Raw genomic sequence first — 21,066 nt, 5'->3', positions numbered from 1 at the left:
GCCCCCAGCCCCACCCCTTCTGCTCCCAGCCTCACCCCTTCTATGCACCTCCACCTGCCGGAGCTGGGAGCACCTCATCACCGGCCCCTGCCCCAGGCTAGCCCCCTCTAGCTCTGGAATGCTGGGAGGGCAGATAGGCACGGCCCCAACTCCCCAGTGCCAGGAAGGCGGGCGGCACACGGCTGCAACCCTCTTGGCACTCTGGGGCTGAGGGCACTAGCCTGGGGCAGGGGCCACTGGCCACAGTGAGGAGGGGCTCTGGGCTTTGATGGGGAGGTGCATGCAAGGGGCGGGGCCTCAAGCGGAAGGGGTGGGGGCTAGCGTCCCCCAGCTTGCGGTTTACATGCTGCCCACGGTTCCACTGAATTGCAAGTTAAGCTCATGCTTGTGTTTTGCTGAATTTGGGCCTGAGTGACCTGATCTTCAAAAGTGCCAAACACCCAGCAACTCCCATTAAAATCAGTGACAACGTCTGGGTACTCATTGCTTTTGAAACTTATTTTAGAAGCCTGCTTGTGGATGTAGGAGCTTAACTTTTGGCTTTCTGAAAATGTTGACTTTAAATGTATGTTTTTGAAGACACGTGGAAGCAAACAATTAATTTTGAATTTATTGTTCTGCAGCTGCAGAATTGAGAGTAATAAAAATTATATGCTGACTAGGATACAACAAATTATTATCGTTGTTAAAAACCAATGGTGTTTCTTTTTCCCTTTTCACAGCTGCTTTAAAATATCTACCATCTCAAATTACTATGCCTGTGGGCAGTTACAGTGATTTTTAGGTCTGATTCATCACTTTGTACTAGACAGCAGGAGCATGTTTATTGGCTGTGTGTTTGAAGTGCTATTTCTTTGAACCTCAGCTGATCTTTCAGGTTAGAAGATGCAACCTAATTTTAAGAAAGTTACCACATATATTGCACTGGTGCTGTATAGTCGTGCTGACTCTGCATGGAAATATCTGGCAAAGATTCTCTTTGGGCAACAACTCAGCTTATACAGAATGTCACGTGATCTGCATTTCTATTCCTTTGTTCTTTATTACTGAGGGCATTGGCAGGAGAACTGGTCTTTTGCTTCTTAAGAGTTCATCTGCTAGAGCTGCTTATCCTTCATCTGAAGCAATAATTCTCTCTGCTCATGAGATAAAAATAGTTATTTCTGGGGAAACTAAATATTAGACAGCACAAAGCACTAAAACACGCAGGGAAAACTCCTGTGTTAACAGAGAAATGTACAAGAAACTTGGCCCAGTATGGAAAAGGTGGCCTCCAAGTCATGCACATAGAACTTTGAGCCTGATTCAGAATCCTCTGTCAAAGACAGTCTTTGCACTGATTTCACTGGGCTTAGGAGCAAGCACTTTGCTCATGCACACACACATCAGCTCCTCTACTTTCTTTGCACTGCTATTTGGGCTTGCAGATGCTAGAATTGTCATGAGCAAATACCATGTACCCGGCTGAGTTTGTGGGTGTAAATTCCATCACATTTGCACTTCACCTTTGTACATAGGTGAATGCACATAAAAAGTGGGGCAATTCCTGCGTATGCATAAATAAAGGCTATTGCAAATCATGCCCAAAATATCTTCTTTCTATGATTTTATTAATTCCATAGCAACTAATTATGCCATGAACTAAAGATCATGATTTCAGGGGTATATCAGCAGGAGGAGAGGAAGAGCTGTTAAGTGAATATCCTTTTTCATGCAAATTTCCTTAATTTATAAGGAAAGATAATTATAGAAAACATATCTGCTATGTAAGTGGAATTGCTTCTGAGTTGACTATTTTTCAAAGTTTTGTTAGCGGCATCAGTAGCTCTTGAAAGAAAAAAAGTTAGACAGGGCGCTTGGGTACCAAAAGACTGGTAAATTCAAATAGCTGAGCAAACCTCTAGGATGTCTGTTCTCCCCTCCCCTATCAGAGCATCACTTACATTCCAATATCCATGGCTTAGCCTCTTTAAACTGAAAGTCTAGCTGCTAAAATTGCAAATGCCAAAGCAAGGACCCAGTAAACAAAAGGGAAGGAATGTGTTCCATGCTGCAATAAACAGCTGCAAGGCAAATCCTTAGGGCCTTTTCCTCCTTCTTCTTTAACTGTTCATTCAGTTTCTCACTGAAATAGGTTCCACTGTGGTTATGAACTTTTTCATAATTCTGTCTGTGATAAAAGGCTGTTAAATTGATACTCATCCTAAGCTTCCCACTCCATCATATGCCAAAATATTGCTACTTAAGCAGGTGAACCCTGTGGTGTCAGCCCAGAATATGACAAACAAGTCGCTGGTTTGCCTGTTCAGCTCTTATTAGGTTTTTTGGGCCTATCTCACTTATATATAATCCCTTTTTGTTCAGGAACTGTACATACAAAAACAGCGTAACCAGGCCCAACGCACATTCTTCCGGGAGCTTTGTCCCCCTCACAGAGGCCTGATAGCCATCTCCAAAACCTGCTGCTCTCACTATTTCCCATTGCCTCCCCACAAGGAGCAAATGCAGGAGAAACACAGGAGTCAGGGGGCAGCAAGATATATCCTTCGATCATGGACTTTAACCATATTTTTTCTGTTTCAGCTTGTCTGTTTCAGCCTTAGTTTTCTACGTCAGCATTCAAGTTTCTGACCCTGGGTGCAGCATGTCAGAAAATCAAGAAAATCTGTGTGGGAGAATGGGAGGAGGGGGTCAGTACATCGATTAAGGCTAGTGTACTATGACAATGATTCACCAGATCCTCGACTCCTTGTCCTATAGATGGGAATGCTGCTCTCCAACGCAAATAATTAATAATAATAATAATACAGCCATCTGTCAATGTGCTCACGTATGTCTGATCACATTAGAGAGCTCTCTGCCTTTTGAACAGAGACTATGTACCTTAAATGGCCCTGTTCCACCATTTATCTTACAGGGACGTGGTCAGGTCAAAAATCGTAAGCCTGATTCTCTGTTGTCCTGCACTTTGTAAAAATCATTTACAGCTGTACAAAATGAGTGTAAAATATTTCCAGATCAGAGCACGTGCGTTGTCCTCACTTTGGCTGAGTGTAAACGACTGCACACGGTGCAGGTCAATGGAACACCAGGGACGCCCATATTGTGAAAGAAGTTAGTTCTTTGTGGTTTTGATAGCTGTGGATTATTAACAGCAAAATAACTTTAAAAAATATTTCAAATGCATCTTTCACCGCTGATGTTCTTTGTTTACTTTTTGCATTTCTCTAGGCTTAGACAATGAAAATAGACTTGTCAGCTTCCTGATTTTTTTTTCTTTTCAGTTTCACTCTCTCAGTACTGGAGTTGCAAACAGGCCAGAGGAATGCTTATTTATATATTTTTAAAAAGATTCTCTTGTAACATTTAAAAGTATAATGGAAACATTTTTATTAGGCTTAGCCTTTGGAAGAGCTTGTTTTTACAAACCTACATTTTTGGGCCAAATTTGACCTCACAGCAACTCTTAAGGCGTTACATGTGCATTGGAAAAACAGCAGAAAGGAGGTTTGTTTACTAGTTATCTTGTTGCAGAGAGAGAAGCAGTGCAATCAGTTTTAATTAATGCTTTAATGTGAAGCACTGAAGGTCTCTGTGTATGTATATTTAATTAACGTGTTTAAGTATTTACTGTGTATTAATAAACCCATAATTGATTTATTATCATACTAACCCATGGAACCATCACAGTAACCTATGAAAGAGACATTTCTGTGATAGTATTAGGTCTTAGAACCACATATGCTTGAACAGTGTCATTTTCAATCTAGTAGAGTGCAGTGCTGCACATACACATGATGCAAGAATAGAGGGAAACATCTAAATAAACTATGTTTTTTGTGGTGGTTTGTCATTTTTATTTGGTCAGCTACTTGGTAACAGTTTTGACTGCTCTGGAATCATCTCCACAATTTAAAGGGAAAATTCTTGGAAAGAAAAACAAGGTAGGATTCTTGCAGATGAGCAAAGGACTATTGGGCTATATGTAGGAGGCAGCATAGGAGAATATGTGGTAGGTTTTTCTGTAAGAAGATCACAAATGGGCTGTTGAAGGTAGCAACACTGCTGGAGCATAGGAAAGGGGGTAATGCAAGTTGAGACCAGCTTGATTAAGGGCAGGGACAGAGTTATCTAGAGCTTTGAAAGACAGTGAAAAGAAGCTTAAAGTTCCAGCAATAGCAAATGGGAAGCCGTTGAAATGATTCTAAGAAAGGAGTGACATACACAAACTGACAAAGAAAGATGATGAGTTAAGTCACTGTATCTTGTGTGGATCAAAGAGGGGAGTGTGTGTGTGCAGTCATAGAGGAGGGAGGATGTAGTAGTGAAGGTGGACACAATGAAGGAGTGATCCAAAATCTATTGGTTTCAGTTGACTTCAAATCTGCCTCTGCAAGATTTACCCACAGTGATGGAAAGGAAAGCATAGACCTTGGAACTCTTGAGGAGGAGGAAGGAAGAGAATTTGGAGGTGGCCAGGATATGGGAGTAGCCAAATATAACTCCCAGATTACAGGCCCATGTGGCAGGAAAGATGGCAGTTTAGTTAATCATGATAGAAAAAGGGTAAGGTTGAGTAAGTTTAGGAAAGGAAGATAAGGAGTTTGGTTTTCACCTTGTTAAGTGTAAGCAAAGGATGAGGCAGCTAAGAGGAGTTGTCAAAGAGACAGGCCAAGATGGCTGGATGGAAGGAGACAGATTAGGAGTGAAGAGGTAGATTTGTGAGTTGTTAGTATAGAGATGATACCTGAAGCCACGTAAATGGATGAGATTGCTCAGAGACAGGACGTAAAAGGGTAATGGAGTTGTTACAATTCCGCTTTTAACATCTACGCCTGTTATAGTACTGATCTGTTGCCAGGACTTTGTTTTACCTTATTACTGTGCAATCTTCTTTACTCCATGGGCCAGGATTTTGTGACGTAAATCTACTCCACCATGACATGACACTTCCACTCACACCAATGTGGACAGAGGTGTCACAACATAAATGTTAGTATGTCACTGAAGTTCGCACCGACTGAATCTCTGTTAGTGAGACTGCACAGTGATTTCTTTCTTGTATGTGAGAATCCATATGAACTGGCCAAAGGATAACAATGTACAGATGCAACTGAGAATGTGGAAAGTGGATGGGTAATAAAGATTAATGTGGTCTGGTTTGGGATTCCTTTCCTGTTTTTTCCTTGCTCAACGGGGAGATTAATTTATTGCTGGCCTATATCAGCAGAAAATTACTACCTCCCTCCTGGACTGGTTCAGCTACCCTGGCTCTGCCCATTCTTCGCCTTTTCCAGCTCACTTGCAGGAGCAAGTGAGTAGCCTTGTTTACTCATAATCACCCATATTTAAAGTCCAGGTAGCCCTTGGATAGTGGTTAGGAGGGTTTTGACTGTCTTGCGGGCATATGGTCCAAGTCAGAATCTAGCCCTTTGATGGCAATGCTGTTTCTATAGGGCTCTGCATTTGAGGTGCAAAACTTCTTCCCGTCTCCTGCAGGAATTTCTAATTTATAATAGATTTGATCAAAAAGAGGTGGATTCTATATGTGCGTGTTATCAGCCACTGAATTACTGTATATTAGAATAATAAATTATTAGGGTTGGAAGGGACCTCAGGAGATCATCTAGTTCAACCCCCTGCTCAAAGCAGGACCAATTCCCAAATGGCCCCCTCAAGGACTGAACTCACAACCCTGGGTTTGGCAGGCCAATGCTCAAACCGAGAGTGAGCAACAGATTGCTATTCTCTCTTGCGTCTAATATCTATCTCCCTGCCAAAAAGATGCCTTAAAACAGGGGTTCCTGATACAAATTTTTTGGTGGCCTCAGAGTGCGGCTACCAACTCTTGCTGGTGGCCACTCTCACACTTTTTCCTAAAATACTTAATTAGCTTTAGGAAAAACAAATAAATATGCACATATATGTGTCCAAATCATTGTAAATTTTTTATTGCTAGGTAGTAAGTCTGTTGTGATTTAACAGACATACAAGTATTGCTTTTCACAGCAAATTTACTCAGCCCTGTCAAACTTGGGACAAACTAAGCCCTGGATGGGGGAAGGAGGGGTCAGGAAAGGCAGCAGGGGCCAGGAGGAGCGGGGTGGATGAGAGGGAGGCAGTGGGGGGCTGGAGCCCGAAGCCCTGTGGCCAGAGCGTGCTGCCCCACCACTCCAGAGCTGAAGCCTGAGCCCAACCACCCCTGAGAAGGTGGGGAACTCACTGGCTGCCTGGTTCTCCAACACTGTGCCCCAGGTGTCACCAAAGGGCCATCCCTGCTGGCAACCCAGCAATCAACACCAAGACAGTGCATCCAGGAGCAACAGCAGGGGGGCGAGAGATCACTCGCTACTTCTCCCCCTTCCAACCCCATAACAGCCCAGGAGGCTGTGGCTGCAAGGAAAGCCCCTGATGGCCGCATTTGAGAAACGCTGCCTTAAAAGAGCTGCCAGTACTGTGAGCCATATTGTCACTGGGGTGGTGAAGGTTGAGGGTGGAACCATCCTTCATATTGGGGTACCCTGGCACTAGCCTATGTCTGGCCACCTCAGTGTGGAAAGACTCCTGTCTGAAAGGTAGCCCTGTATAATGTTTATTATTTATTACCCAGGAGCCACTTTTAGAAACACTTTCTTCTGCTTCATGTCTTGGCTTTATAAATAAATCCACACATGTGCATTAAGGACTGATTGTGTGGCAGGTTTTAATATTTGTGCTGTGCCATCCTCTCAAGAGTGTCAAGTTCCTTCCTGTTCCCCAGGACCTAATGTTGGGAAGTGAGGGGAAAAGGGGGAGGAGGGAAAAGAAGCTGGAGAATTTGCTGTTTATTTTTATTGGGTGATTGATTTCTTGCCTGAGGGAGGGTCAAATCTGTTTTAATGGATGGCATTTGCACATAATGTGACATCTGGAGGCCAGTAAAAATGAACTAGTTTTTGAGCTCCTCAGAAATAGGGTTTATAATGGAGATGTTAACTTGGTCCCTATTACACTCTGGAAACACTGTGGGGCTCCAATTTTAGTAATAAATGGTGACATGACACTATTTCAGCAGAGTATGAGAGGCATTATATCTAGTTTTTCTTTATATTGCTTCATTTATAATCATGTGCATTTCTGTAGGCTCACAGGGTGTGTGCGCTAAATGGGGTGAATCACTTCTGACTCACATTGTACATCCTGGAGGCACATGGGTGTTTGCTGGCCCCTAAGAAAGGGGCAGTGCTTAGCAACCTGCGTATGCCACTCCATTCTTTTAGCTTGGTAGTTCTTTTTATTTACATGCTATGGCATTATGGGCTGCAATCCAAACCAGTGAGGGGCAGTGTAACCCCAGCCCTGCAACCTGGGATGCCTCACAGTGCTTTGCTGCTGTAGCTCCCAACCTGGGCTCCTCCCAAACAACATGCAGGTCACACCCTGAGTGTCTGTATATAGCTATGGCCCTGGTCCAACAACTCTGACACTAGCAGCCTGTCAGCAAACACCAGTCACACTCTGGCTTCCAGCAGCTTTGGTTACTAGTTGCAAGCAGGGCCGCCCAGAGGGGGGGACAAGAGGGGCAATTTGCCCCAGGCCCTGGGCTTCGCAGGGACCCCCACGAGAGTTTTTGGGGGCCCCTGGAGCGGAATCCTTTACTCGCTCCGGGGGGCCCGGAAAACTCTTGCGGGGCCGGGCCCCGGAGCTTCTTCATTTCCCGGTCTTCGCCAGCGGGGGGGTCCTTCCTCTCCGGGGCGGAAGGACCCCCCGCCAGCGAATTACCGCCGAAGCAGGACCTGCCACTGAAGTGCAACCCGGTCTTCGGCAGTAATTCAGCGGTGGGGGGCCCTTCCGTTATGGGATCTGCCACCGAAGTGCCCCGAAGACCCGCGGCGGGGGCCTCCCGCCACCGAATTACCGCCGAAGAGTGGACTTGTCATAAACAGATGGTTAAGGGTTAATGTCTCTTTACCTGTAAAGAGTTAAGAAGCTCAGTGAACCTGGCTGACACCTGACCAGAGGACCAATGGAGGGACAAGATACTTTCAGATTTCTGTGGAGGGAAGTCTTTGTTTGTGCTGTTTGTTTTGTTTGTTGTTCGCTCTTGGGGCTAAGAGGGACCAGACGTGCACCTCAGGTTTCCCCAATCTTTCTGAAACAGTCTCTCATGTTCAAAATAGTAAGTACTAGCTAGAAAAGGCGGATTAGTCTTATGTTTGTTTTCTTAACTTGTGAATGTGTATTTTGCTGAAAGTATTTTTACTTCTGTTTGCTGTAACTTGAATTTCAGGCTGGCGGAGGGGGGAAGTGCCTCTAGTCTATATGAGCTGAATACCCTGTGAACATTTTCCATCCTAATTTTACAGAGATAATTTTTACTTTTTCTTTCTTTAATTAAAAGCTTTCTTTTTTAAGAACCTGATTGATTTTTTTCCTTGTTTAAGACCCAAGGCGATTGAGTCTGAACTCACCAGGGATTGGTGGGGGGAAAGGACGGGGGGAGAAGGTTAATTCCTCTCTGTTTTAAGATCAAAGGAGTTTGGATCAGTGTAGTCTCTCAGGGTAACCCAGGGAGGGGGGAAAGGAGGGGGAATGGTTTATTTCTCCTGGTTTTAAGACCCAAGGGGTTTGGGTCTTGGGTTCCCCAGGGAAGGTTTTGGGGGAACAGAAAATGTGCCAAACACTATATTTTGGCTGGTAGCAGCGCTATCAGATCTAAGCTAGAAATTAAGCTTAGAAGTGTCCATGCAGGTCCCCACTTTTGGACGCTAAAGTTCCAACTGGGGGAAAAATACCTTGACAGGGCTGCACTTTGGCAGCGGTTCCCGCTTAGGCGGTAATTCGCTGGTGGGGGCCCCGCCGAGGGTCTTCGGGGCACTTCGGCGGCGGGTCCCGGAACGGAAGGGCCCCCCCGCCGCCGAACAGGGCCGGCTCTAGACATTTCGCTGCACGGGAGGTGCCCTGCCACTTGCTGGTCCCGCGGCTCCAGTGGACCTCCCGCAGGCATGGCTGCGGAGGGTCCGCCAGTCCTGCGGCTCCGGTGGAGCATCCGCAAGCGTGCCTGCGGGAGGTCCACTGGAGCCGTGGGACCAGCGGACCCTCCACAGGAACGCCTGCGGGAGGTCCACCGGAGCCACCTGCCGCCGACGGCCCCAGCCCCCCGGAATCCTCTGCGCGGCCCTGGTTGCAAGATGACCCAAACACACCCCCAGTCCTGGATTTCCCCCAAAAAATGTGTGTGCAGCACTGTCCAGCCCTCTCCTGGACAGTCCAGATCTATTAGATCCATTGCCCGCCCCCCCTAAAGTGCTGAAAGAGATTCCATGCTGTTGTTCACTAAGATGCAGATCAGTTTCCATCTGTTAGGTGATTGCTCATCAGCTTTGGTAAGGTGTCAGCTTGGCTTTTTTCTTTGAGAAGCAGGTTTACTCATTCTCGAAGTGGTGAATGCACTTTGGTCATGATTTCAGCTTATGTTCATAACTTCACATATAATGTTACTACACACATTTCACCATGATTATGTTGGCCGGCCAGTTATTAGTTTTCAAATGATACCTCACAAGGCATATTTTATACAAGTTATTACAGTGGTGGGTGAATACAGGATGTGGCAAACTCAGGACACTTAGCTACCAGGGGAGGGGTAGTAATTAGTCCCAGAAGGCTTAACCATGGAGGAATAAGGTTCAGTTGGAACAGGGGTTACCAGGGAGCTAATTAGTTTCAGCTGACCCCAATGGCTGGAGACCTTTTTAAACCCTCCCTGGCAGGGAAGCAGGGGGGAGGAGAGAAGTAGAGTAGCTGCCAGCGAGTAGGGGCAGCTGAACTCTGAAGCTTTTCTTGCAAGGCAGATTGCAGTCTCCCCAGAAGGAGAGGAAAACAGAACAAGGGCCTGACTGAGAAGGGATCAGCCAGACCCTGTGCGACTGCCCAAGCCTGTGTCTCCAAGGCTAAGAAGGACTGAGCTAGCAGAGGAGAGGCAGGTACTTTGCCACACGGGGTGCATGTGGTCACACATATATGGCCCAATCATAAGAGTAGTTGAGTGCCTCTCAGACATTATTTTAATCTCACAGCACCCCTGTGAGCTTGGGAAGTATTGTTATCCCTATTTTGTAGAAGATAAACTAAGCTACCAAATCACTTGTGCAAGGTCACGCAGGTAATCTGTGGAAGAGCTGAGAATTGAACCCAGATTTTCTGCTTCTCAGTCCACTCCCTTAAACAGAAAGCTAATCTTTCCTCCGTCCTACACCACTCTCCCATCCCCCATGTCCGTAGAGGTGGGGATTGCTGCAGAGGTGCTTCACTCTTTCCCATGGACGTCTTTTCAGGCTGTTTTAGGTGAAGTGGTCATGGGTTTCCCTGCTTGGAGAATGGAATTTGCTCTGTACAGCACAGAGATGGGAAGTAAGGGAGGTTTAATGATTAAAATCCCTGAGTTTCCTCTGGACCCCTGTGAGGATAAACTTGGACGTCATGGGCAGAGGCACAGAAAGCCTGCTTCTAAGATGCATGGGGAATTTCCCTTTGGATTATCATTCCCTTCATTACCCTCATTTAGGGTGACCAGATGAGAGGAAGAAAATATCAGGACACATGCGGGGGGCGGGGGGGGGTGTCACCGATTGAAGGGTAAAAAAAGGAATACTGTGAAATATCCAGACAAACATCTAGATATCAGGACAGTCCCGATTTTATTGGGACGTCCGGTCACCCTGCCCACATTCTGGAATATTGAGAGATGCCAGGTACATTGGGCTGCACCAAGTGGATGTGTGCATCAGAGGCACTTAGATATATTTGGTATGAGCAAAGTGGTTTAAAAAGAAACAACCGGAATTAAATGATGATAGCAAACAATTTGTGTTGAGATGGTCATGGAGAGGCTGTTATCATACTTAAGTACTCTTCATCTAAAAAAATTTTTTATCAAACATTAATTAATCCCCATCATCCCTTTGTGAGGTGGGTCGGCATTGTTATGGACAGGGTACACTACCTATCTGTGTCTTACGAAGACACTGGGGCCACCTCATAGAAGTCAGATGATTCAAATTTTCACCCTCTCCTGGGCTTATCTGCAGCAATCAGGGACCAGACAGGGAAGAGTTAAGGTTCTGTAAGGTTGAGGCAGCTGAGCTCATCAGCCAAATGGGTCTGCCTGCCTTGCAGCGGGAGGCAGAGAGGGAAGCTACAGGAGAAGTGAGTGGTGAATCAGAAGCTCACAGCTGGAAGGATTGTCTGTTTTGGACTGTTTGTGTATCCTAGATGAGAAGGAGTTTATATTGGGGATGGAGTTTGTACCTGTAAGGAAAGGGAAGGACAGCTGCTGTAGGCCTGGGAGAGCCCCACTTGTGAAATATCTTTGTTCTTATAGATAAGGAAACGGGGGTACAAAAAAGTTATTATTTACACAAGGCTGTAGAGGCGTGTGGGCTAAGAGCCAGAGCTGGAATGTTCTTAGCAGCTAATGCAGTGCTTTCTCTCTAATACTAGCAGCAGGTGTGTGCTGTATATTTATATCTTGGGGAAGAAGATGAATGGAAGTCTTCACAGTTTATAAATGAACTGAATCTGGGGCTTGTTTGCAGGAATGAACTAAGAAAGGCAACTTTGCTGTTAAATAAATTGATTGCTCTGTGTGTGTGGGTGCGCGCGCACATGACCTGCTTTTATCTGGCCTATTTCTTCACCTGAACAAATCTTTAAAAATATCAGCCAGCCACCTCTTCACCCTGCCCCAATATGCATAGTAACAGACTGTCCCTGCCCCAAGGGCTTACAATATAAATTGCTAAGACAAACGATGGCAGAAATGAGGTGTTAATATTACAGATGGGGAGCGGAGGCAGAAGCAAATAATAAACGTCTTACCAGGGTCTCAAAGGGAGTCTGTGACAGAGCAGGGAATTGAGTCTAGCTCTCCTGCATTCTAGTCCAATGCTTTAACTACAAGCACATCCTTCCTCTCTGAGAAAGCTGCATTGTGTGAAAGATTTTCTATTAGTTGCTGACGTGTTAGAGCAGCTTGGGCCAGTTGTGGGGAGGTGAGCCCCACACACAGTGCGTGACACCAACCCAGTAGATTGAGTATGGAAAAACAGATAGGTAGGTGGAGAAGCAAATGTAATGAAATAGCATTAAACTGAGTGACAAGTCAAATGATACTGGTTTGAAAAAAAGTAAAAAGAGAAGTCCCTACACTGAGTAAACATAATAGATAGGTCAGACCAGTCTTCTGGCAAGTGAGTTTTAATAGCATCTGCAAAAACAAATGTATATGCATGGGACTGTTATGATTTTTGGGGTCTAAAATCTGATTGATAGTCATAAGTGAATTAATTAATACATTTGCTGTCATCTATAGCACTCTCTATGTGTATGCCGTATGTAGCACATTTTATGTGTGTGCCTGTGAATCTGGATGTGTAACCTATGCATACCCAATCCTTGTAGGGCCAATTGCATTTCAGACCAAATCTAAATTCAGTTGCTCTTTGCTGAGAACTATAAATCTGAGGAGCCACTAGCAGCTAGGATGATTAAAACCTGCTCCAAGCTTTGATGTACACAGGACTGATAGAGAGTAGAATTAATCCAGGGGAATGTACCTGGTTAAATCTAAGATACATACTGTAGTCCCTCCACCTGTACAGTGATTGGTTAAAAGCAGCTTATGTTGGATTTGCTGAGAAGAAACCAAGGGGAGGTTTTTATTTTAAACAAGGTGGTGGTGGTGTGGGAGCAGTGTTGTCTGAGGGTAATTTTGATTGGCTGGGGGAGGCAGAAGCCAGAGAGAATGCTGAGCAGGCATTCATAAGATACAGTAAGAACGCTCATTCTCTCTGCCTCTCGCTTCAGATGCAGGGATGGACCACAGAGCTGTGACTGTATACTAGCAGAGAGCATGATTGGACTGGAGTCACAGAGGAGTGTCAGCAGCACTGTGAATGAAGCTCCGTGGCTAACTTACCATAGGCTCTGTCTGTGTGAGGAGAAACAGGGATCTTTAAAGTGAGCTGAGCATCTCAGGGCAGAGCAATGTGGCAAAGAGGAATGGGGCATGGGAGCTGCTTGCCTTTTGGATAATTTCTGTTCTTACCAACAAGTCTGTGCACCTTCCCTTCTGTGTGTGTTTAGCATGTGGAGCCAGGGTTTTGTATGGCATTTGCGACAAAAGCAAGATCATACTTCCTTTTTTTAAAATTAATTGCTTTGGGTACAGTATATCTCTGTCTTTTCATTTGCTTTTTGGTAGTAGGGCGGGCTGGGGGGGGAAGCGTGAAACCAAAGGGAATGTTTACTTGTTGAGAAGTCTCTCTCACACGGAAGCACTCTGTTCCCTAACTCCTGGCTGAGCAGACTCCAGTTTACCAACCTCTGCTTTACAGCACACTTAACTCGACAGAATGGCAGACCAAAGAACAGCTGGTGCAAAGCAATAGGGGGATAAGGAGAGAGGAAAAAATAAATAAACGTATTTCCCTCCACCGCCAACATCCAACAACTGTCACATCAGTAGTAACCGTGGAACAATCGGAAGTCACCATGCGCAGGTCTAGCACCGATGAATCGACCTATCACAGGAGTCCTTCTTTGGACAGCAAGGATTACAGTTTTCCAAATGGCGCCTTCCGTCGCTACAGCAGCATGTATGGCGGCCAGTTTGGGGCCGCCAGCAATTCGTTTTTTGGATTCCACACCAACCCGGGCCCTAAAGCCACCAAGGCTAAGTACACGTCCCCGAAGGGGAACAAGTACGTTGTCTTTTACCTGGATCTCTCGTTTATTTTTCTCCTAGAGCTGAAGAGGTGCAGCATGGCTCACAACTGCCTGCAGTGCATCAAGTACCTAATGTTTGTCTTCAACCTTCTCTTCTGGGTGAGTACGCATCTGAGACTGAGAGATGTTTGTCTTTGTGTCCCCTTTTTTTAGTAAGAGGTGGGGGGGAAACACTGGGTATTGAAAGTTGTTTTTTTTTATTGTTTCCTCTAGTTTGTGAGCACTGAAAGTTGGGTGTAAGCAATGTCTAGGCCAATCTTTCTTTGGTTGTGGTAAGTCAGGATCAAGGTAATATGGGTACCCTCCTTACCCTCCCATTTCCCTGTGTTCTACACAGGTGGAATGCAATGCCTGCCTCACCTAGTTTGAGTTATCTGAGGTTGTTGTTCTGTGGCCTGGATTTACCCAATACTCATGCGTCACCGGAGCACACATGATGGCATGTACATGCGTACATCTCTACGTCATCATTTTAATACATAAAACAGCTGATAAAAGTCAGCTAGTGGGTGTTTCTCTGCCAGGCACAGGAAAATGAGGGATTTGGAGACTGATTGAGGGAGCATGGTCAGGGATATGAATCATGAATGCTGTTCCCCATGTAAAAATGAAGTGACTTAATTGGCAAGGCAGAAGAGAAAGGGAGTTCCTCCTGTTTCAAAGTAGCCCCATCCAGATCTTTGCATGGGAAGGTGTTTTATTGGAGTGCCTATCTTCAGTAACTCCATCTGAATTTTCCCATGGTGGATCATCAGCAGGGAATGAAAGGATGGGGTGTTGTAAAACAATGGCACCACCATATTGGCATTTGGGGGTGGTCATGGGGGGCTGTGGTTGGAAATGATGCTTTGCTTACTACAGACTCTCCATTCTCTCATATGTTGCCAGAGGTATAAGGAAGGGAGTTTGTGTGTGTATGACAGTGTTATTCTCTTTATCAAGCACTACCGTACAATTGTCTGTTCCACGCATGCTGCAGTGCCTTGTGCATCAGAAATCACTGAGCGTAGGTAACTTCCTCTGGCGCTAGTGTAACGCTCTGGTACCAAGAATTCAGGACATGATAAACTAATGCAAGTCCGCTGAGTTGGCCTCGTACTAAGAGGCACTATGAAATACAGAGAGAGTGCCCTTTTAAAGCCTCAGATAAGCTGATAGAAAGCGTCTGAGAACTCACATTCTCTCTCTCACTGCTGGGGGCAGAAATGTCTCCTGATGTCTATCCCAGCTTAGCCCCAAAGCTTCCTGAAAAGATGGGAACGCTGGCTCTTTTTCCCTTTTAAGCCTTATGCTTCTTCTAAGGCTATCATCCGTCTCCGGCTGAGATTATAGCGCAGTCAGCCAGCTGAAGCCTGTGCTGGAGAAATCCCACAGAATGTTGGCAGGAACAGTCCTTTTTGAAACTAGCCATGGCAGCCCCTCAAGGGATATTCTCTGTGTGCCGCTTCCTTTTATTCCATTCATCCTGCACTGATGTATACCTGTATATTTTACAAGGTATTTCTGCATGTAACGTGCATGCGTTTACAATGGACTGATGGCAGACTGTTTCTTTGGAGTGTTTCACAAAGGCAATGCCTTAACAGTCGTTCAGAGTGACAGATAAAGAGTGTTTGCTTTTCTCCCCTGAAGACATCAAAGCTTTCCCCAAGCATTGGGTAGTGGTGTTGGGGGAGCTGTTCGAAAAGAGAATACCATTCAGCCAGGAAGGCTCTGAACTAACTCAGCCGTGCAAGCAGGGGGAGGAGGTGGGGTCAAGTGCTGCAGCATGCTCTCTATTTTGTTTCCCTTTGACACACTTCCTGCACAGGAGGGATGATTGACGATGACCGTGTCCGAATGAGGTTAGCATAGTATGTAGCTGTAACTGTTGCAGATCTCTGGCTTCTCATACTGCAGAGAGTAAATAAATATAAGCTATTATCAAGCATATAGGTTTAAGTGGATGGGATGTATTTCCAACACTTGACAATTTTGCAGTGATTGTGGATTGATAGTTTGGGTTTTGTTTTTAAAGCTGTTGCCAGTCATATGGCTACTGCATTTGCTGAGAAACCAAAGAAAAAGAGTTTTCAAAGTGTCTATGCAAGCAGGATTTATCTTTGTATGAGTACCTGCCAACGCTTTTGCTATCCCCTTATCCTGTTACTCTTCCCTCAACTTTTCTAGATGGTTATCTAGTGGCACGTGATAGAAAGCCAGAAAAGAAACAGTATTTTGATATCCTTTACCTTTTTAAATAGAAACGGCAGGGTTTTTTCCAAGAATAAAGAGAAAGCATTGCATTAAATGACAGAAACCTCGTGTCTCCAATAGGCTGTTCCCAATTTATGTTCTGGATGAGCAAATACTTAGATTCTCTTTTCGTAAGGTATAATTCTACTCTCTTGTACCTTCCCTCTGTTCCCATTGCTAGGCTCCATGCATGCCATACCTCTCCATTCACCTGTGGTGATCTCCCACCTAAAATGGGGGCTAGGGGAGAATGGTTCCCTAGTGTGTAGCTCCAGTGGGTTCAGTATTTTATATCTCAGAGCTATTCTTGGCTCTAACTGTGGTGCATTTATAGAAGAGGAAATCCCAAAGGCCTGGATTTTAAACATTCCTGGCATGCTTTATTGGATTAAGTGTTGGACTTGCATTGTGACAGTAAAAGTTGTTGCACAACTTGTGAAATTTAGAGCAAAAATCTCCCCTCTCCCGTTGCTGGGTAAAATACTGGGAAGTTTTGCAGGTGTCATTGACTGAAGGGCCTGACCAGTGCTGGGAATGTGAACCATTCTACTGGTAGTTTAAATGCTATTACACTGTGCCAGAAGTTATTTACATAGGGCTAGATTTTAATAGTCTGAGACAATAGTTCCTTCCTCTAGGAAGCATCCCATTTGAAATCAGCCCTTACTCATAAAGTAGAGTACTACTAAGTTGGACTACATGTATCAGAATCTGGCCTATAATTATTAGAAGGCATCACTTGTAAAGGAATTGCCATAGTGTTATCAATTCCCTGAGAGTTGCTGTATATAGTCATTACTGTATCGCTGCATTGGCTTGTAGACGCTCCCAGCTTTAGACACGTGCTATGTAACACTTGCCCATATATATTTTTGCTATAGAGAATTGCTTTTTCCTCTGTTGAATCTCCATAATTCTGAAGTCTACAGATCTCCCTTTTCTACTGATCACTAGGCAGAATATTCTCCTTGTGAAATACCCAGGGAAGACCAAATTGTTTCCCTTCTGCCCTCTTCGCTCACAAAGTTTCCTCATGATAGTCAGTGAAATGAACAACTTGCTTTTGTGCTTATAACCCCTGACACTGCTGTGCCTGTTCCTTTCGCTAGAGTAGTGGTTCCCAAACTTTAACAGCCTGTGAACTCCTTTCACCAAAATGGCAAGTCTTGTGAACCCTCTCCTAAAAAAGAATATTTCCAGGGATTTTCTCCTTTACCTGAGTATAAATTATTATGATCATGGAAATATAAAATTTGTTTTTGTGACATGCTTATTACATATTACACACTATTTATTATTAATTATTATTTATCATTGCAGTATTTTTATTACATTATGAAAATGGCAACACTCTTCTAAGATCTCACTTTCATAGCTTGTATCACTTTGAATAAGCCTGTTATAAGACAAGGCTCCTATGTTTCATCAAGAAGTATCAGATGTGAAACAGCATGAAGGTATCTAAGAAGCCAGCTCAAAGAATTCCTCTTATACAAGCATTCAGGTCTTGAGCAGTTCAGGCAAACAACACACGTTACAACAAAGCTTAAACTTGTTCTTCACAGTAATTTTAAAAACAAGGCTAGCTGCCTATTTAATTTTAAAAATAGCAAAAAATATCCACCTCCCTTTCTATTTCTTGTAAGTAGTCTTGAAGTTTAAATCTCCTCAGTGTGATAGAGGTGCTTGCTTTGATCTGCTTAGCTCCTGGCAGTCCAGGGGCTCCAAGCTACTAGTCCCATGCTGCCTCGGGTCCCTAAGGACATCTCTGTCCGCCATTAGGGAATTTTTTCCCAAGAACCCCCTGTAACATTTCGTGAACACCAGTTTGGGAACCACTACGCTAGAGGCTGTCTTTTGTTTCCAAGGTTGGATATGTTCTTAGGGCAGTATGAGCGCTGCTAAAAGATGAATGTTGATGCTGTTTTACCTTCTGTGACTACCCAAACTGCTCCACATGTTCCCACCTTCTTTCCCCAAAACTTGTTTCTAAGATGTATGGTTCTGTGTGTTTCCCTTTTCTGCTTGTGCTTCCAGTGTCTCTTGCTTTTCATACAGAATCCTTTGCTGGAGCAGAGACAGGATTGGTAGCACCTCTGCCATCAGTAAAATTAAGAGTTATCTCTGAAGCAACAGATAATGCACGAGCCAATAAAAACATTAGTAAAGAAAAGAAGCTGCACAACAATGATTTGGAAGACTCGCATAGAGAACAAACAGTAACAAAAACCAAAGGAAGAAGGTCAGAGGCAGAGAAGCCTAGTAGTTATCGCTGATGATTTCTATGAAAATGTCCCCATGTTTTTAGGTAATTTCTAATATTAGTTCCTGGGCTTGAAATCCCTATTTTATGAACATTTTCTCTCGTACCAAAAAGAACACTGCAGGGGAAGGGGTAGTGCTGTAATTTGTGTTACTGGTAGACTGACACAGTGCTACCAACTGGACACATCTGAGTGTGATGAGTAACTGGGAAGCCTCAGAGCAAAACACTTGGTCTGCTTTGGTAGTGCTGAACAAATCCTCCTTTTGTTTCCATTTCTAATCCATATAAAGTTTTTGACTGATACTGTTCTGAAAAGTCTGGCACCACTTCACCATGGCTTCTGAATCAGAAAAATGCAGTCCTTTTAAACACTGAACTGCAACAATCTGAAATATGGTTTCTCTGATTGAAATGCAGCACTGTTAGACAATGTATGACAGCTTTGGGGGTCACTGCTTTTAAAAAAGAGGTAATTCTTGTTTATAACTTCCAGCATTGAACCACCCAGCTCTCTTTGCTGGGTTGCCACATTAGCCTTTCACCTCTGAATAGATTAATTCCAATTGTAATGTAAGTCACAAGTGAAAAAATGATACTTAGCATCACCTTCTAGTGCTTAGAGGACACTGGCCCATGTCAGAAGTAAGCATAGTTTAGGGCTAGATTGGAAGGCTGGCTGCACCCCTACGTGGAGTTGTAAGACCCTCCCTTTACACCTCTGTACAGGATGTCTGGGTTTGCCTAGGTAAAAGCGCAGCACAAGCTTGCCCCCTGAACATGCGCATGGGCACATGCACACACAAGAGCAGATGACGAGATGGGGATTGGGTGGAGCCTTTGTTCTGTCCTCATCATGCATTAGCCAGCATAGCTGAGCTGGCATGTCAGCGCCCTTTAGGAGCAACTGGGGAGGAGGAGGAAATGGGAATTCAGGTACAGTTCTCTCCTTGTATAACTCCTTAGGTGGCACAGCAATACACCATCCTTTTATTAAAGGTTGTGTCCTAGAGCAGTGCTTCTCAACCCATTTACCATTGTGGGCTGCAGGATGAGAAACACTGCGCCAGGCACACATTGGCTCACCCACCCTGCACTGCCAGTCTGCCCTTTCCCCTTGGGGGCAGACCCACACCACATCCTGCCCCCCCCAGCACTCTCCCAACTCCCTATACCCAGCGCTCCCCTGCCCAGAGACCCCCACACACAGACCCCTATGCCCAGTGCCCCCCACACAGAGACCCCTCTACAGAGCAGGGCCAGGAGCTGGGACCCTGCGCTGTGGGGCCAAGAGGTGAACCCCAAGTAAAACCTGGGGGTGCTGCAGCACCCACCCCACACTCATAGTTCCGAGGCCTATGCTGCCCTGCACCACCCACAAACCCTCCACTGCCCAGCACCTCCACCTCCTCACTGCCCAGAGCCTCCCCCCCGTTGCCTGTCCCTCAGTCAGCCCCACCTCCTGCCAGATCGGAGCGGCAAATTTTGAATTGTTTTTAGCATAGTTGGGCTGCAGCTGTGTGCTAAATTGTGCTTTGGGTTGAGAACCACTGTTCTAGAGACACAACTCTAGTCCTTGGCATGTTATGTCTGGAAGAAGAAAATATTCCAAATGTACAGGCAATCCTGCACGTCCCCAACAGTTGGAAACGAGAAGGAAACAAATGTATTATTGGGTGGCTGCTCTGCAAACATTTCAACCTATGCACGTTGATCCCTGAGCATGATCACTGGGAGGAGATGGGACATTTCTTCAGTTCTGAGCGAGCAACTCTACCAGAAACCTGCTGACAAAATTAAATTGGAAAGAGCACTTTTGGCTGAACCCATGTTTGCTGTCCTAGTTGTGAATGCTGGAAAAAAAGGTGATATTGCTGAACCGGGCTCCCCACCCCTCTGTATGTGTCATTCCCTGGAATAGGAATGGAAATAACAAAAGTAGCCAGGAATCTCATTGAATGTTAAAGGCTGAGGATCACCAACATTTCCCAGTTGTCTTAGGAAGCCAACTTTAAATTATTAGAAACAATACTTCTTCTTCGAGTGCTTGCTCATATCCATTCCAATTAGGTGTGCGCGTGCTGCGTGCATGTTCGTTGGAGACTTTTTACCCTAGCAACACTCGGTGAGCCAGCAGGTCGCCCCCTGGGTGGCGCCGGCATGGTGCCTGATATATACCACTGCTGGCCCGCCCGCTCCTCAGTTCCTTCTTACCGCCCTTGTCGGTCGTTGGAACTGTGGAGCACGGCTTAGCCGTTCTCCACCTCCCTAGCGTTTCACTCTTCTACAGTATAGTATATATAGTTCTGTAATTATAGTAATAGTTGTAGTTATAAAGTTAGTTAAGTGTAGTTTGTAAATAGTTATACAGAGGATCGGGGGTTCACCCCCTTTTCCTCCCCGCGGTGCCAGGGCCCATGCCCGGTTCACCCGGGTTTAAGCCTTGTGCGGCCTGTCATCGGCCGATGCCCACAGGAGATCCGCACGACTCCTGCCTGAGGTGCCTAGGCGAGTCCCACCTTGCGGACAAGTGCCTGATCTGCAAGGCGTTCAAGCCCCGAACGAAGAAGGAGCAAGACAGTCGCCTGAAGCAGATCTTGATGGAGGCAGCGCTGACTCCCCTCTGTCGGCACCGACTCCGGCACCGGGACCAAGTGTTGCCTCCGCTCCGGACTGCCCGGCGCCGGCAAAGGCTTCAACTTCCCGCTCGGCACCAGCCCGGCACCCTAGCCGGCACCGCTCACTCTACCCGAGGAGCAAGAAGCACAGGGCTCCTGCGGTACCTACAACTGCACCGCAGT

The 21,066-nt window shown here is 45.4% G+C and overlaps 1 protein-coding gene across 5 annotated transcripts in view; it reads left to right on the top strand.

Annotated features, from left to right (window-relative positions):
* TSPAN4 (tetraspanin 4) overlaps window positions 1-21,066 on the top strand; it is a 692,791-nt gene that overhangs the window by 371,055 nt on the left and 300,670 nt on the right. For 4 of the 5 annotated variants that reach the window (XM_030560655.1, XM_030560658.1, XM_030560656.1 and 1 more), the window contains one exon: window positions 13,787-13,866. In XM_030560655.1, the coding sequence (XP_030416515.1) occupies window positions 13,787-13,866 (80 nt within the window). Of the gene's footprint in view, window positions 1-13,306; window positions 13,867-21,066 lie in introns of those variants that run through there. The other variant, XM_030560654.1, reaches the window with a different exon arrangement.

This window comes from Gopherus evgoodei, chromosome 4, assembly GCF_007399415.2.
Source record: "Gopherus evgoodei ecotype Sinaloan lineage chromosome 4, rGopEvg1_v1.p, whole genome shotgun sequence".
Taxonomy (NCBI): Eukaryota; Metazoa; Chordata; order Testudines; family Testudinidae; genus Gopherus; species Gopherus evgoodei.
Note: the sequence above shows the minus strand (reverse complement) of the source record. Positions and strands in the feature narration are given on the sequence as shown.